The sequence below is a fragment of the Nerophis ophidion genome, linkage group LG21 (assembly GCF_033978795.1).
Source record: "Nerophis ophidion isolate RoL-2023_Sa linkage group LG21, RoL_Noph_v1.0, whole genome shotgun sequence".
NCBI lineage: Eukaryota > Metazoa > Chordata > Actinopteri > Syngnathiformes > Syngnathidae > Nerophis > Nerophis ophidion.
In genome coordinates, this window is record NC_084631.1 from 16,743,736 (window position 1) to 16,762,857 (window position 19,122).

The 19,122-nt window shown below is 43.4% G+C and overlaps 1 protein-coding gene across 1 annotated transcript in view; it reads left to right on the plus strand.

The window, feature by feature from the left end:
- Nucleotides 1-1,837: 1,837 nt before the first annotated feature.
- angpt1 (angiopoietin 1) overlaps nt 1,838-19,122 on the plus strand; it is a 277,757-nt gene continuing 260,472 nt past the window's right edge. Inside the window, exon 1 of the mRNA XM_061882058.1 lies at nt 1,838-2,656. Within this exon, the coding sequence (XP_061738042.1) occupies nt 2,249-2,656 (408 nt within the window). The 5' untranslated portion in view covers nt 1,838-2,248. The remainder of the gene's footprint in view (nt 2,657-19,122) is intronic.

A 19,122-nucleotide genomic window follows, 5' to 3' on the forward strand; every position in this document is an offset into this window, starting at 1 on the left:
TTAGTGTCTTATTTGCCAAGGAATTTGCTAATTTTTGCAGAGATGTATTCTCTGTTATCTATATATCCATTTGTCTCTCTTACTTTTTTGATGTTGTCGACTAATTTAAGATGCAATTCGCCTGGCTGCTTGTCACGACCCCATCCCGCAGTGTTGCCAAGGCTGAGTTGAGCAGACCTGGTTGCTGTAGTAACGACTGAACTGGAGAAGATTTTTTTTCACCGTATTTTTTGCACTACAAGGTGTACTTAAATTCCATTCATTTTCTCAAAATTCTACAGTGCGCCTTATAACCCGGTGCGCCTAATGTACGGAAACATTTTGGTTGTGCTTACCAACCTCAAAGCTATTTTTTTGGTACATGGTGTAATGATCAGTGTAACCGGTAGATGGCAGTCACACAGAATACATACGTTTAGACTGCAATATGATGCCAGAAAACAACACCAAAACTTGAAATGTTCCATTGAGAATATAGAACATTGCACACGGCGCTCAAAAAGCTATTAAGCCACACTGCTTCAGACGTATTCTTCAACATACAAGTATTATCAGGGTGTGTGGATAAGGACGGCACCTATTAGCAGACATTTTAACGGGCGTTTTGTTTCGCAATATTATGCAAAATCAACTTTTCTCACCTTTTGGTACTTGCTGATGTGTATTCGGGATTTGCTTAGGTCCTGAAAATTTGTGCGCGGCCGCCTTTGTAGTCCGTTGTCGATAAGCTTCTTCTTTTTCACTATCTTCTTGTTATGGGACATTCACCCTCCGCTGTTTCTATTTCTAATATAAATTAGCGTAAAGTTCTAACTTATATCTGTCAGTCGACTCACTATGGAAGCACTAAAAACTACCGGTGTCGTGAGTTTACATAATTCATTCACAGAACTTTAGTCATTAGAGAGTTCCGGTCGAACGCTTTTTCACGGGACACATTTTTGGCGTTGCTCCCTCTTTTTGACACTTCTTCGTCTCCGTCCTTGCACGCTACACCGCTACAACAAAGATGACGAAAGAAGACACTGTCGAAGGTAAACCACGTAAATAAGACCGCCCACAAAACAGCGCATCCTGATGCGACTCTCAGAAAGCGGCTTGAAGATGGTCTGTAAAACATAATCTATGCAACATTTTGACCAAAGAACCACGATTACATGTTATGTAGACCACAAAAAAGTGTTTTCAATTTAGAAAAAAAATCACAGTATGACCCCTTTAATGCGTCTTATAACCCGGTGCGCCTTTTGTATGAAAATAGACCTGAATATGCCCACTCATCGGCAAAGCATCTTATAATCCGGTACGCCCTATGGTCCAGAAAATACGGCAATTAATGAAAGGCTAAAAAAATGTGACTTCCCATAAAAAAACAAAGGTTGACAGGCTCGAGACCTGAAGTGAGGTTTAGGTGGGTGCATGATTGCGACAAATGCCAGCCATTTGGCAGGGATTTGTGGTTGCTGGTTCGAGCCCAGGGCAGGACAAAGCTGTTGACCACCGCTACACATTTGTCTTTAATAGGACAAGGAACATGATTTTTCAAAAAGTGTTCCCAAACATATGGTTATGTGCCTCTTCCGAGACGGGGTAATGCAGAGAAGCACAACATTATGTCAGGAAAAAAATATTTTTTGACCACGCGGTGCTAAAACGGCAACTTAGTTAGTCTGAAGTCACAGCACTTGTAAGCTGACCCTTACAGTTGAAGCACATCCTCTGTGCTGGGGTCCTTTTTTTGCCAAACACACACACACACACACACACACACGTGTACACACACAAACACACACACATTCCTCTGCAGGCTCTACAAGGGGCAGGCTCAGAGTGTGCTGGAAGCATTGGAACTGTTCTTTAGTGAGAGTGTCTCTCTCACTCCATGCAGTCGTTAAGCCAGGCAGCAGAAGGGTGCGAGCAGAAAGGAGACCAGGGGAGGTCTAATGGCACCCTCCCAGATTACCCTGCGCTTATTTTAAATGCGTCGAGTGACTGACGCACACTTTGGTCGCCGGCTTTCTCGGAGGGAGATCGAGATAAACGAGTTGTTACTCCTGTTGAATGAGATGTGCCAAACTTTTCCGGGGGCCTGCACTTAAGTGGCGTTCAATGCTGACCCACCAATGTAAAGATGGACTGCACATGTTCGAGACAAACAGGCTCTTGATGCACATCCAAAGGAACAATCCAGCCAAAAGACCGACCGAGCGACTGCAGATAAAGGACTCCCATCGCTCGTACCGCTGATATGATGCTCTGCTACACATTTGTGTACCACTTGCTCTCTTTGGCAGCACTTGCAGTAATCGTGGGCTGCGGAGGAAGCGAGCAGAGGAGAGGGGCCGACAGAGGGGCCGACAGCAGCACCGGCAGCACAGGTGGCGGCGGCAGCACCGCAGGTGGCGGAGGCAGCACCGGAGGAAACGGCAGCAGACGTCTACACAGGATCCAGCATGGCCAGTGCACCTACACCTTCATCCTACCCGAAGGAGGAGCGGCGGGCGAAGGTTCCTGCAAGGAGGCGAAGGCCGGGGGCCCTCAGTACAACACCAACTCCCTCCAGAGAGACTCGCCACCACCTGAACCAGACTTTTCCAATCAGAAGATCCAGCAACTGGAGCACATTATGGAGAATTACACCCAGTGGCTGCAGAAGGTAAGGAAGGGTCCAGGTGATACTTCGGTCAGACAGAGTTGAGAGAGAACCTTACGTTTGAAGTGGCCGTGCTGTGGTGTGTTTGTTGAGATGTTTGTGTTCCTGCGGGTGTGTGGTCTCTCCAGTGTTTGTACTTTCGCTCGATTTCTTGTTTGGGTTTAAGGACGAGGATCTCAGGCTTGAGTTTGCATCGCGTTTGCTGTTTTCCTACAGTTTGTCAACCGGGTTTATGTGCATTTGTGTGCTGGTTTTTCTACTGTGTGGTCAGTTTCAGTGTGAAATGTCAAAGGGGGAGGTCCTAATGCACAATGAGCTAATGACAGTAGGACAACTGCAGCAGCCGGTTTTGTTTAAAGGCAAAGTGTTGGAAAAATTCAGTGTCATTACTTTAAGAGCAGCTTCTGAAACTGACATATTGACTCAACATTACATGAGGGTTATTTTTAGTTGTCCAAAGTTTGAATTCTAAAGACATAAAGCTTCTAGACCGAATGATCACCTCAAATGTAGAGTCTTGCTTTAAGCCCATGTGCGTATCCGTGCCAGCAACGACAGTGACTCCAGACTTCTCTTGTTTTTGTTTTTTAAATGATGTGAGTAAATTCCTCAGCAAAGTTCCACAAACCCAGACGTGGAGCAAAAAAACGAGCCATACGTCAGTCACCCCCCGTTCTCCAGTGGGTTGTCTCTTTAATGGCAGGAAGTCAGAGGAAGCCCCCAGAGACACAAAAGAGTTGGGGAAGACAGAGTACGAAAATGCTCCCTTTATTTATTCAAGCCAAGTATGTGTGATTGTAAAACCCCAGATTGTCGTTAAACTCAGAAAAGAATCCCCCAGTACCTCATTTTTCCAAATGGCGAACAGCGTTTATTGTGTAAATGATGAGAGACAAGAATTCACACTTGCGTCAAACACATATATAAAAATGTTGTAAATGTTCTGGGGGTTTTTTTCCGCAATTATGCTTAACAACAGAAGTGAAGACGATTTTCCAACTGATATGTGGACGGATTTTCATATTTTTCCCGTAAGTAAATACAGGATGGGCCCAGCCAAGTTATGTTTACATGTTAAGTATACTGTAGTAGCCTGAAGAAATATGCAGCTTTTTCACAATGGTTCAATCATAGTAATAGTAGTAGTATTAATAGTAATAATAACATTTCTGTTTGGTATTTGCCACGTTAAGGGTGACCACGAGTGTGATAATTATAATATGCAGTAGTATTGGTAACACTTTCCTGTGGGGAACATATGAACCATTAATTAGTTGCATATTAATATAGGGTTAGGGTTAGGGCCGGGGTTAGGCGTGGCGTAGTGGGTAGAGCAGCCGTGCCAGAAACCTGAGGGTTGCAGGTTCGCTTCCCACCTATTGACATCCAAATCGCTGCCGTTGTGTCCTTGGGCAGGACACTTCACCCTTGCCCCCGGTGCCGCTCACACTGGTGAATGAATGATGAATGAATGATTGGTGGTGGTCGGAGGGGCCGTAGCCGCAAACTGGCAGCCACCCTTCCGTCAGTCTACCCCAGGGCAGCTGTGGCTACTGATGTAGCTTACCACCACCAGGTGTGAATGAATGATGGGTTCCCACTTCTCTGTGAGCGCTTTGAGAATCGAACAAGAGAAAAGCGCGATATAAATCTAATCCATTATTATTATTATTATTATGGTCAGGGTTAAGGTTAGGGTTAGGGAAGACTCTTAGTTAATGGCTTACTGGTAATTGTATTATAAGGCCATGCAGAATAAGGCATTAATAAGTACATAATAATTACTTAATAATGACTATTTAAGAGCCAATGTGTTACCAATTTGCATGTTAATAAGCAACTAATTAATGGCTCATATGTTCCCCATACTTCATTTAGAGTTATTTGGACACATTTTGTGGAACATATCAGGGTTAGGGTTTACTAATAAGCAATAATTCTGAGGTTATTGAGGGAAGACTCTTAGTCAATGGCTTACTGGTTGTATAATAAGGCCATGCAGAATAAGGCATTAATGAGTACTTAATAATGACTAAATAAGAGCCAATATGTTACTAATTTGCATGTTGACAAGCAACTAATTCATGGTTCATATTTTCCTTGTACTAAAGTGTTGCCTTATTATATATACATTTAATGATATGTCATGTTTAGTAGTGCCATTTTAAAATATGTGTGTATATCAGTTGTCATTAGTAATACGAGAAACATTGTAAATAATAAAAACATACAGTACAGGCCAACAGTTTGGACACACATTCTCATTTCAATGGGTTTTCTTTATTTTCATGACTACTTCCATTGTAGATTGTCACTGAAGGCATCATAACTAAGAATGAACACATGTGGAGTTATGTACTTAACAAAAAAAGGTGATATAACTGAAAACATGTTTTATATTCTAGTTTCTTCAAAATAACCACCCTTTGCTCTGATTACTGCTTTGCACACACTTGACATTCTCTGGATGAGCTTCAAGAGGTAGTAAGTGTCATAGTTTTGATGCCTTTAGTGACAATCTACAATGTAAATAGTCATGAAAAAAAAGTACTCAAAGCGCTTTGACACTACTTCCACATTTACCCATTCATACACACATTCACACACTGATGGAGGGAGCTGCCATGCAAGGCGCTAACCAACACCCATCAGGAGCAAGGGTGAAGTGTCTTGCTCAGGACACAACGGACGTGACGAGGTTGGTACTAGGTGGGGATTGAACTAGGGACCTGCGGTTTGCGCACAGCCACTCTTCCACTGCACCACACCGTCCCTTAAAACGTTCATATTTAAGTAAAAAATTGTACAAAATTTAAAGTATGCAGTATTCTATTTCATTATTTATTAATACAGTATTTTATTTGAAACATACTTGCCATCCCGATTTTCCCAGGAGACTCACGCATTTCAGTGCCCTTCCCGAAAATTTTCCGGGGCAACCATTCTTCCGAATTTCTCCCGATTTCCACCCGGACAACAATATTGGGGGCGTGCTTTAACGGCACTGCCTGTAGCGTCCTCTCTCACCTGAAACCTTCACCCATTAACATCCGCATGCTCCCCAGGCGTCCGCTTTTCCTCCATATAAACAGCGTGCTGGCCCAGTCCCATAATAAGGTAGCGTTGGATGGGTTAACAATGGTCTTCACACAAAGATGTCAAGAAATGCTGACACGTTGTATGATCTTTTAAGTGGTTTAATTTTAACGTTAATTTCAAGCTCGCGTGCACGCAGAGTGAATGCAAGGCATACTTGATCAACAGCCATACATGGTAGATGGGTCATACTTATATAGCGCTTTTCTGCCTTTAAGGTACTCAAAGCACATTCACCCATTCACACACACACATTCACACACCACCCATCAGGAGCAATGGTGAAGTGTCTTGCTCAAGAACACAAGGGACGTGAGTAGGATGGTAGAAGGTAGGGATTGAACCAGGAACCCTCAGGTTGCTGGCATGGCCAGTCTCCCGACCGCACCCCGCCGTCATGTCACACTGAGGGTGGCCGTATAAACAACTTTAACACTGTTTGAAATATGCGCCATACTGTGAACCCACACCAAACAAGAATGACAAACACATTTCGTAACCAAACATAAACACAACAGAAGGAATACCCAGAATCGCTTGCAGGAGTAACTCTTCTGGGGCGCTAAAATAACATCCACGGCTTTTGGAGCTCAGTGCACAACTGCACACACAAAAACATTATTTTATTTCATCTGGGACAGCTCGAACCGGAAGGAGTATGCTGTCTGCACCTCAACCCCGCCCCCGAAACCAACACATTGCAGAAAGTTGGCACAGGGGCATTTTTTACCACTGTGTTACATGGCCTTTCCTTTTAACAACACTCAGTAAACGTTTGGGAACAGAAGAGACCAATATTGTACCTGCACACTTTTACTCTGAAGCCACGCTGTTTGAACACGTGGCTTAGCATTGTTTTGCTGAAATGAGCAGGGGTATCCATGAAGACGTTGCTTCGATGGCAACATATGTTGCTCTAAAATCTGTATGCACCTTTCAGCATTAATGGTGCCTTCACAGATGTGTAAGTTACCCATGCCTTGGGCACTAATACACCCCCATACCATCACAGATGCTGGCATTTGAAGTTTGCGCCTAAAAAAATCTGGATGGTTCTCTTCCTGTTTGGTCCAGAGGACACGACATCTACAGTTTCCAAAAACAATGTGAAATGTGGACTCTTCAGACCGCAGAACACTTTTACACTTTGCATCAGTCCATCTTAGATGAACTCAAGCCCAGTGAAGCCGGCAGCATTTCTGGGTGTTGTTGATAAATGGCTTTCGCTTTACATAGTTGAGTTTTAACTTGCACTTACAGATGTAGCGACAAACTGTAGTTACTGACAGTGGTTTTCTGAAGTGTTCCTGAGCCCATGTAGTGATATCCTTTACACACTGATGTCATTTTTTTATGCAGTACCGCCAGAGAGATCGAAGATCACGGGGATTCAATGTTGGTTTTCAGGCTTGCCGCTTACATTCAGGGATTTCTCTACAGATTATCTGTACCTTTCGATGACATTATGGACCGTAAATGGGGAAATCCCTAAATTTCTTGCATCAGCTGTTTAAGAAATGTTGTTCTTAAACTATTTGCTTGCCCATTGTTTCACAATGTGGTGACCCTCGCCTCATCCTTGTTTCATGAAGCTGCTTTTATACCCAATCATGGCACCCACCTGTTCCCAATTAGCCTGTTCACCTGTGGGATGTTCCAAATAACTGTTGGATGAGCATTCCCCAACTTTATCAGTCTTTTTTGCCATGTGTGCCAACTTTTTTGAAACATGTTGCAGTCATCAAATGCCAAATAAGCAAATATTTGCAAAAAATAACGACGTTTTTCAGTTCTAACGTTAAATATCTTGTCTTTGAAATCTATTCAATTGAATATAGGTTGAAAAGGATTTGCAAATCATTGTATTCTGTTTTTATTTACCATTAACACATCGTGTCAACCTCACTGGTTTTGGGTTTTGTATTTTTGATTGTCAAATTTGGAGGTTTTGAAATCGCCATTGCTAACCAGTTGCTTTTTTTGTGTGTTTTTTTTAGCATATCCAATGTAAATTAGCTTTGAGGTATCTTGGAAAGTATAGTCTTACTTTTGAGCGCATTCTATTATCGGTGAGTCTGCAACATGCAACAAAGGTCTTGAAAATTGGGACAGTTAGATTTGATGTGAATCGGGACTCGGCAGTACGGACGGAATTCAATCAGTGCCTTTAAATGTACAGAAGTCTGTCACTGATCCCTACGTATACAACTTAGCCATTGTCAGGTATGGCTGTTGAATAGATGCAAACTGTTTAAAGGCCTACTGAAATGATATTTTCTTATTTAAACGGGGATAGCCGGTCCATTCTATGTGTCATACTTGATCATTTCGCCATATTGCCATATTTTTGCTGAAAGGATTTAGTAGAGAACATCCACGATAAAGTTTGCAACTTTCGGTGCTAAGAGAAAAGCCCTGCCTCTACCGGAAGTCGCGGACGATGACGTCACATGTTTGATGGCTCCTCACATATTCACATTGTTTTTAAAGGGAGACTCCAACAAAAAGTGCTATTCGACCGAAAAAACGACAATTTCCCCATTAATTTAAACGAGGATGAAAGATTTGTGTTTGAGGATATTAATAGCGACGGACTAGAAAAAAAAACAAAAAAACGCGATTGCCTTGGGACGAATTCTGTTGTTTTTAGAAACATTTACTAGGATAATTCTGGGAAATCCCTTATCTTTCTATTGTGTTGTTAGTGTTTTAGTGAGTTAAATAGTACCTGATTGTCCGAAGGGTGTCTCCACGGGTCTGTTGACGCGCAGTGTCTCAGGGGAGTCGACGGCAGCTATGGACGGCACAAGCTCAGCTTTTCTCCGGTAAGAACTGATTTTTTAACCACAATTTTCTCACCGAAACCTGCTGGTTGACATTTGGTAGGGATCCATGTTTGCTTGACCGCGCTCTGTTCCATAGGAAAGTTTCACCTCCAGGAATTTTAAACAAGGAATCACCGTGTGTTTGTGTGGCTAAAGGCTAAAGTTTCCCAACTCCATCTTTCTACTGTGACTTCTCCAATATTAAATGAAAAAATTGCAAAAGATACAACTTTTAGCTGTGTGTGGGTGCAGCGATCATACTTCCTAAAAACCCAGGACGTCTTGCGTACACGTCATCATTACACGACATTTCGGAGACGAAACTCCCGGGAAATTTAAAATTGTAATTTAGTAATCTAAAAAGGTCGTATTGGCATGTGTTGCAATGTTAACATTTCATCATTGATATATAAACTATCAGACTGCGTGGTGGGTAGTAGTGGCTTTCAGTAGGCCTTTAATACAAAAAAGCAAACCTGGAAAAAATGGTGTTATTTTGTTGTTTTTTTTATCAACAGCCCACCAGTTTCAAAGTTATGGTTTATTTTATCTGAAAAGCGGAGTGTAACTCGATGCTAGTGCGCACACAGATAAGACCTGATGGATTTGGTGGACGACAACGCGACCAACAGGTTCATCAGTTTAGCGGCCAAGTCACGTCTGGGCTACGCTGTCGAGTGCATGCTTTGCATTTACGGACTTTTCACTTCTCACGTCGGAGGAAGGAGTCGTTTGTCAAAACGTTAACATGCAGGCGTTGGTCACGGTGTCGTGTCGCTTGAAGTTGTGATCCTGTGTATTTATTCAATTGCAGTCTGGGTGTCAAGGAAGGCTCGGGGTGAAATAACACCAGCTTTATCATTGTGTGCTGGACCCCATTATTTCAAGATAGCATAAGTGATACTGTGAAAATAGAAGGGCAGCGTTAGGTGAATGACAGCTTGACTAATGAGACCTCATTAGAGGATAACTCCTCAGATGGTAAAATGGAAGCATATGAGGTCCCTGCTACCACTGCTGATACAACCATAACTCTTGCCTTTGTATATTTGCATGACAATTAGCACATTTCGAAGTTAAACTAACACATTGAAATGACAGAGCCTCCATGTTGGTTTTATTAATCTTATCCGATATGCCGATACTCCCGCGACCCCGAAAGGGAATAAGCGGTAAAAAATGGATGGATGGATGGATATGCCAATACTGTCCAGTGCTTCAATTCCCATCAACTGATCTCAGAGGTAGCAATTCAATGAGACTTCACTTCCATCGGACCAGCCATGGCTCCTCTCTGAGCTGCAACCTTATCGTGGTAGAGGAGTTTGCGTGTCCCAATGATCCTAGGAGCTATGTTGTCCAGGGGCATAAAGCCCCCTGGTAGGGTCTCCCAAGGCAAACAGGTTCTAGGTGAGGGATCAGACAAAGAGCAGCTCGAAGACCTTTATGAAGAAGAAACATCATGGACCCAGATTTCCCTCGCCCGGACGCGGGTCACCGGGGCCCCCCTCTGGAGCCAGGCCCGGAGGTGGGGCACGATGGCGAGCGCCTGGTGGCCGGGCCTGTTCCCATGGGGCCCGGCCGGGCACAGCCCGAAGAGGCAACGTGGGTCCCCCCTCCAATGGGCTCACCACCCATAGCAGGGGCCATAGAGGTCGGGTGCATTGTGAGCTGGGCGACAGCCGAAGGCAGGGCACTTGGCGGTCCGATCCTCGGCTACAGAAGCTAGCTCTTGGGACGTGGAACGTCACGTCACTGGGGGGGAAAGAGCCTGAGCTAGTGCGCGAAGTCGAGAAATTCCGGCTGGATATAGTCGGACTCACTTCGACGCACAGCAAGGGCTCTGGAACCACTTCTCTCGAGAGGGATTGGACCCTCTTCCACTCTGGCGTTGCCGGCAGTGAGAGGCGACGGGCTGGGGTGGCAATTCTTGTTTCCCCCCGGCTCAAAGCCTGTACGTTGGAGTTCAACCCGGTGGACGAAAGGGTAGCCTCCCTCCGCCTTCGGGTGGGGGGACGGGTCCTGACTGTTGTTTGTGCTTATGCACCAAACAGCAGTTCAGAGTACCCACCCTTTTTGGGAACGCTCGAGGGAGTACTGGAAAGTGCTCCCCCGGGTGATTCCCTTGTCCTACTGGGAGACTTCAACGCTCACGTTGGCAACGACAGTGAAACCTGGAGAGGCGTGATTGGGAAGAATGGCCGCCCGGATCTGAACCCGAGTGGTGTTTTGTTATTGGACTTTTGTGCTCGTCACAGTTTGTCCATAACAAACACCATGTTCAAACATAAGGGTGTCCATATGTGCACTTGGCACCAGGACACCCTAGGCCGCAGTTCTATGATCGACTTTGTAGTTGTGTCATCGGATTTGCGGCCTCATGGAAGAGAGGGGCGGAGCTTTCTACCGATCACCACCTGGTGGTGAGTTGGCTGCGATGGTGGGGGAGGATGCGGACAGACCTGGGAGGCCCAAACGCATTGTGAGGGTCTGCTGGGAACGTCTGGCAGAGTCTCCTGTCAGACAAAGTTTCAATTCCCACCTCCGGAAGAACTTTGAACATGTCACGAGGGAGGTGCTGGACATTGAGTCCGAGTGGACCATGTTCCGCACCTCTATTGTCGAGGCGGCAGATCGGAGCTGTGGCCCGCAAGGTAGTTGGTGCCTGTCGGGGCGGCAATCCTAAAACCCCTTGGTGGACACCAGCGGTGTGGGATGCCGTCAAGCTGAAGAAGGAGTCCTATCGGGTCCTTTTGGCTCATAGGACTCCGGAGGCAGTGGACAGGTACCGGACAGGCCAAGCGGTGTGCAGCTTCAGCGGTCGCGGAGGAAAAACTCGGACATGGGAAGAGTTCGGGGGAAGCCATGGAAAACGACTTCTGGACGGCTTCGAAGCGATTCTGGACCACCGTCCGCCGCCTCAGGAAGGGGAAGCAGTGCACTATCAACACCGTGTATAGTGCGGATGGTGTTCTGCTGACCCTCGACTGCGGATGTTGTGGATAGGTGGAAGGAATACTTCGAAGACCTCCTCAATCCCCACCAACACGTCTTCCTATGAGGAAGCAGTGCCTGGGGAATCTGTGGTGGTCTCTCCTATTTCTGGGGCTGAGGTCGCTGAGGTAGTTAAAAAGCTCCTCGGTGGCCAAGGCCCCAGGGGTGGACAGAGATCCGCCCGGAGTTCCTTAAGGCTCTGGATGCTGTGGGGCTGTCTTGGTTGACAAGACTTTGCAGCATCGCGTGGACATCGGGGGCGGTACCTTTGGATTGGCAGACCGGGGTGGTGGTTCCTCTCTTTAAGAAGGGGGACCGGAGGGTGTGTTCCAACCTATCGTGGGATCACACTCCTCAGCCCTTCCCGGTAAGGTTTATTCAGGTGTACTGGAGAGGAGGCTACGTCGGGATAGTCGAACCTCGGATTCAGGAGGAGCAGTGTGGTTTTCGTCCTGGTCGTGGAACTGTGGACCAGCTCTATACTCTCGGCAGGGTTCTTGAGGGTGCATGGGGAGTTTGCCCAACCAGTCTACATGTGCTTTGTGGACTTGGAGAAGGCATTCGACCGTGTCCCTCGGGAAGTCCTGTGGGGAGTGCTCAGAGAGTATGGGGTATCGGACTGTCTTATTGTGGCGGTCCGTTTCCCTGTACGATCAGTGCCAGAGCTTGGTCCGCATTGCCGGCAGTAAGTCGAACACATTTCCAGTGAGGGTTGGACTCCGCCAAGGCTGTCCTTTGTCACCGATTCTGTTCATAACTTTTATGGACAGAATTTCTAGGCGCAGTCAAGGCGTTGAGGGGTTCCGGTTTGGTAACCGCAGGATTAGGTCTCTGCTTTTTGCAGATGATGTGGTCCTGATGGCTTCATCTGACCGGGATCTTCAGCTCTCGCTGGATCGTTTCGCAGCCGAGTGTGAAGCGACCGGAATGAGAATCAGCACCTCCAAGTCCGAGTCCATGGTTCTCGCCCCGGAAAAGGGTGGAGTGCCATCTCCGGGTTGGGGAGGAGACCCTGCCCACGAGTGGAGGAGTTCAAGTACCTAGGAGTCTTGTTCACGAGTGAGGGAAGAGTGGATCGTGAGATCGACAGGCGGATCGGTGCAGCGTCTTCAGTAATGCAGACGTTGTACCGGTCCGTTGTGGTGAAGAAGGAGCTGAGCCGGAAGGTAAAGCTCTCAATTTACCGGTCGATCTACGTTCCCATCCTCACCTATGGTCATGAGCTTTGGGTCATGACCGAAAGGATAAGATCACGGGTACAAGCGGCCGAAATGAGGTTTCCTCCGCCGTGTGGCGGGGCTCTCCCTTAGAGATAGGGTGAGAAGCTCTGCCATCCGGGAGGAACTCAAAGTAAAGCCGCTGCTCCTTCACATCGAGAGGAGCCAGATGAGGTGGTTCGGGCATCTGGTCAGGATGCCACCCCGAACGCCTCCCTAGGGAGGTGTTTAGGGCAAGTCCAACCGGTAGGAGGCCACGGGGAAGACCCAGGACACGTTGGGAAGACTATGTCTCCCGGCTGGCCTGGGAACGCCTCGGGATCCCCCGGGAAGAGCTAGACGAAGTGGCTGGGGAGAGGGAAGTCTGGGTTTCCCTGCTTAGGCTGTTGCCCCCCGCGACCCGAACTCGGATAAGCGGAAGATGATGGATGGATGGATGGATGATCTCAGAGGTATTGAATGACAATGCATGACAGTACCTCCCTCTCGCATAACTAACACTTTACAGTAATTGCAAATTAAATATTTATAGTTCAAAGGAAATTATTCCAAACCACAGACATACTGAGCTAGCAAGCATGTTACATAAGAAATTCAGGCTGTATTGTATCCAATGTTATTATCAGCAGTAAAACTGATCCCATATGATCCGATATCTCATTATTTCCATACAGTATAGGCCAAAAGTTTGGAAACACCTTCTCAGTCAATGGGTTTTCTTTATTTCCATTATATTTACATTGTAGATTGTCACTGAAGGCATCAACACTATGAAGGAACACATGTGGAGTTATGTACTTAACAAAAAAAGGTGAAATAACTGAAAACATGTTTTGTATTGTAGTTTCTTCAAAATAGCCACCCTTTGCTCTGATTACTGCTTTGCACTCTCTTGCCATTCCCTCTATGAGCTTGAAGAGCAAGTCACAAATGGTTTTCACTTCACAGGTGTCATAGTTTTGATGCCTTCAGTGGCAATCTACATGGTAAATAGTCATGAAAATAAAATGAAAAAAGTGTCCAAACTTTTGGCCTGTACTATATATATATATATATATATATATATATATATATATATATATATATATATACATATATATATATGTCCCATAATGGCTTTTTTGCCGATATCAGATATTCCGATAATGTCCAGCTCTTAATTACCAATTCCGATATCAACCGATACCGATATATAAAGTCCTGAATTTAACACATTATTATGCCTAATTTTGTTGTGATGCCCCGCTGGATGTATTAAACAATGTAAAAAGGTTTTCCAAAATAAATCAACTCAAGTTTTGGAAAAAAAATGCCAACATGTTACTGATTTATTCATTATTGAAGTCACAATGTGCGGTAGCGGGGGTGTATATTTTAGCGTCCCGATCAAGGTAATGCTGCAAGGGATTCTGGGTATTTGTTCAGTTGTTTTTATGTTGTGTTACGGTGCGGATGTTCTCCGAAATGTGTTTGTCATTCTTGTTTGGTGTGGGTTCACAGTGTGGCGCATATTTGTAACAGTGTTAAAGTTCTTTATACGGCCACCCTTAGTGTGACCTGTATGGCTGTTGACCAAGTATGCATTGCATTTACTTGCGTGTGTAATAAGCCGTAGATATTATGTGATTGGGCCGGCACGCAAATGCAGTGCCTTTAAAGCACGCCCCCAATATTGTTGTCTGGGTGGGAATCTGGAGAAATTCGGGAGCTTTTCAGGAGGGGCACTGAAATTCGGGAGTCTCCCGGGAAAATCGGGAGGCTTGACAAGTATGACTGGGAAACTCAATTGCTCTGTATTTCTCCTTACGTCCGTGTACCGCTCCGTACAGAGAAGTTTTAAAAAGTCATTTTAATATATATTATATATATATATATATATATATATATATTATATCATATATATATATATAATATATATATATACTATATATATATATATATATATATATATATATATATATATATATATATATACTATTATATATATACTATATATATATATATATATATATATTATATATATATATATATATTTATATATATATAATATATATATATATATTTATAGTACTATATATATATATATATATATATATATACTATATATGTATATAGTATATATATATATATATGTAATTGCTTCTCACCCCCGTGGGTTGGTATCTGTGTTATTCTCAAGCTCAGGTCCTCTACCAGATGATGTGCTCGAATGATCCAGGCCTAGGAAAATGCATGTTGCAAGAAGTTTTTTCATTGGAGATACTTTTGATGATAGGAGAAATATATGTTCTATAAAAAACAAAACAAATGCCATTAAAATAAAATAAAATAAAAATGCAAGCAGACACTAAATTGAATTAAATAATTGTATTTTGGTGTTTATGGCTCTAGTCACCTCCTTAAGTCATCAATCCAGCTTTAAAATTATACGTTGGCATTGCTGAGTATACGATATGTCTGTCATTGCAGCGTGATCTTCTCCTTTCTCACAGCGATTTCTGCATAATTCTGCAAGTTTGCATCAACCTTTCCATATAGACGTAGAAACAGTTTCAAGCTTGATCATTTCTAAATGATTACAGTATATCCGGAAATTATTCACTATGCTTAACTTTTTCCACATGCTGTTGTGTTATTGCCTTATTCAAAATAGAATTCATACATTTTTGTCCTCGAAATATAACAGACAATTACCACATAATGACAATGTAAAAACATTGTTTTATTTTTTTTATTTTGCCAATTTGAAAAAAAAATAAAATAAAAATAAAAAAACACATGTACATAACTATTCACAGCCTTTGCCCAATACTTGGTTGATGCATCCTGGACAACCAACACTTCTCATTTAACACAATGGAGCTTTAGAAGAATGGGCAAAACTGCCCAAAGATCGGTATGCCAAGCTTGTTGCATTGACCAAAGGGTCTAATTACTTGTGTACCTTTTTGTATTTAATACATTTACAACATTAAAAAAAACTAAACAAAAAAAAAACTATACATATACATATACATATATATATATAAATATATATATATATATATATATATATATATATATATATTTTTTTTTTTTTTTTTTTTTTTTTTACATTGTCATAATTTGTTGCCCGGATCATGTTTTATTTTAGTTTGACTCCCTTAGTTCTGTTTTCAGCACCCCCTGGGTTTGTGTTTCTTAGTTGCCATGGGTGCTGATTATTTTCACCTGCCTCTGACTAGTGTTCGGGGACGCTCACCTGCTCTCGGGCACTAATCAGAGAGCTAGTTATTCCTGCTTTTCACCAAACTTGGTCCGGCTCTCTTGTTTGCTTCATGCAACAGTTACATTCGTAAACCTTTTTGATTCCTGTTCTAAGCTTCGCCATAGCTTCCGCGCTATCGGCACACTTTCCTGAATTTTGTGTATTCCTACTTGCATGCTGCCCCGGGAGTTCCGTCTGCATCTTGGAGAAAACAACCAGTGCATTAATATTTGCGACGCCGCCGTAACAGTCATTATGTGGTATTGTCTGTAAAATGTTGAGGACACAAATGAGTTCATTCCATTTTGGAATAAGGCTGTAACGTGTGGAAAAAGGGAAGCGTGGTGAATGCTTTCCGGATGAACTTTAGATTGCAATGCTCGCTCAGCATTGGGGCATTTTGATTAGCAGCATATTTTCTGTATATACGCTCGCTATTATGCTCATTTAAGAGACACACACAAGCTTAGTAGATATATATATAATTATATTTTTAGTTCAGTTAATAAGGCCCAAAATGTTTAAAATGTACATCTTGGCAGCAGTATGTCCAGTCTATCAATCAATCAATTAAAGTTTACTTATATAGCTCTAAATCACGAGTGTCTCAAAGGGCTGCACAAGCCACAACGACATCCTCGGCTCAGATCCCACATCAGGGCAAGATGTTTGTGATCCCCTCGATGACATCGACCCTGAAGGGAACGTCTTTCCTGTGCTCCTCGACTATGGCCTGCACCGGAGCCAAACAGCAGGACAGTGTTACCTGTCACTCTTTATAACTCCTTGTGCAGATCGGAATGCTTATTATATAAATTTTTACCTAAGTTTGAAGCAAAGGTGATAATACTAATTGCCACATTCGGTGAGGCGTGTTTTAAAGCAGCAATTGGAGCGTGGTGCGTCCTTGTTTAAAGCGTTACTGTGGAAGTCTAACGTCGTGAGCACTCTTTGCACCGACCGAGATGCCTGCTGAGCCCGGATCCCAGGTTTGCAAAGTCTTTTATTTTTTCAAGTGTTCGTCGTTTTCCGCCGCCACCTCCGTCTGGCTCGTGCGCGTCGTGAGTGATTGTTCTCTCTGCGTTCTTCCTCTCCCCCTTCATTGTCTCGAACGCTGCTAATAAATGAGACAGGTGATTAAATCACTCGTTCCCGTTGGGAAATGCACTCACCTGTCAGCTGCTTCATAGCCAGCTCCTGTACACGCCCTACACGCCTGAGACGCGTGGGCCACGCCCCCTCCACAGTCACCTTTACCGTTGGTTTTGAAGCTCAAAATACTCTATATTGTACTTCACACACCCTCTTTATTAATCAGTATAATTGTCGTTTTTTGTGCCGTTCTTCCTCACTAAGATGTTAATGCTTGTATGCACTTTGTGTGTGCGTTTTGACACACTCAACATCACGCACCCACCTCTTCTTCACGCACAGGGGTGGTGTAGCTCGGTTAGTAGAGTGGCCGTGCCATCAACTTAAGGGTTCCAGTTTAGATCCCCGCTTCCGCCATCCTAGTCACTGACGCTGTGTCCCTTGGGCAAGACACCTTACCCATCTGCTCCAGTGCCACCCACACTGGTTTAAATGTCACTTAGATATTGGGTTTCACTATGTAAAAGCGCTTTGAGTCACTAGAGAAGAGCGCTAAATAAATATAATTCACTTCACTTCACCCACGCTCTGTAGTTATCGCCGCAGATGAAGGAACACTACCGGTACTTTTAAAAGGTAGTATAGTCCCGATTTCAATCTATTAATGTCGTGGTACTTACTTATGGTACCCTACTCAGAGGCCTTGTCGTTAGAGCAGGGGTCACCAACATTTTTGAAACCAAGAGGTCTTGGGTACTGATTAATGCAAAGGGCTACCAGTTTGATACACACTTAAATACATTGACAGAAATAGCCAATTTGCTCAATTTAGCTTTAATAAATAAATCTATATATATTAAATAAAATGGGTATTTCTCTCTGTCATTCCGTCATACATTTTTTTTCCTTTTATGGAAGGTTTTTTGTAGAGAATAAATGATGAAAAACACACTTAATTGAATGGTTTAAAAGAGGAGAAAACACGAAAGAAAATTAAAATTAGATTTTGAAGCATAGTTTATCTTCAATTTTGACTCTTTAAAATTCAAAATTCAACCGCAAAAAAATAAAGAGAAAAACTAACTAATTCAAATATTTTGAAAAAATTAAAAAAATAATTTATGGAACATTATTAGTAATTTTTCCTGATTGAGATTAATTTAAGAAGTTTGATGACCTGTTTTAAAAAGGTTAAAATCCAATCTGCACTTTGTTAGAATATATAACAAATTGGACCAAGCTGTATTCCTAACAAAGACAAATCATTATTTTTTCTAGATTTTCCAGAACAAAAATTGTAAAATAAATTTAAAAGACTTTGAAATAAGATTTAAATTTGATTCTACATATTTTCTAGTTTTGCCAAAATATTTTGGGGGAGTTTTAATCAGCTGCTTCATAGCCAGCTCCTGTACACGCCCTATCACGCCTGAGACGCGTGGGCCACGCCCCCTCCACAGTCACCTTTACCGTTGGTTTTGAAGCCCAAAATACTCCATATTGTACTTCACACACCCTCTTTATTAATCAGTATAATTGTCGTTTTTTGTGCCGTTCTTCCTCTCCAAGATGTTAATGCTTGTATGCACTTTGTGTGTGCGTTTTGACACACTCAACATCACGCACCCACCTTTTCTTCACGCACAGGGGTGGTGTAGCTCAGTTAGTAGAGTGGCCGTGCCATCAACTTAAGGGTTCCAGTTTTGATCCCCCGCTTCCGCCATCCTAGTCACTGCCGCTGTGTCCTTGGGCAAGACACCTTACCCATCTGCTCCCAGTACCACCCACACTGGTTTAAATGTCACTTAGATATTGGGTTTCACTATGTAAAAGCGCTTTGAGTCACTAGAGAAGAGCGCTAAATAAATATAATTCACTTCACTTCACCCACGCTCTGTAGTTATCGCCGCAGATGAAGGAACACTACCGGTACTTTTAAAAGGTAGTATAGTCCCGATTTCAATCTATTAATGTCGTGGTACTTACTTATGGTACCTA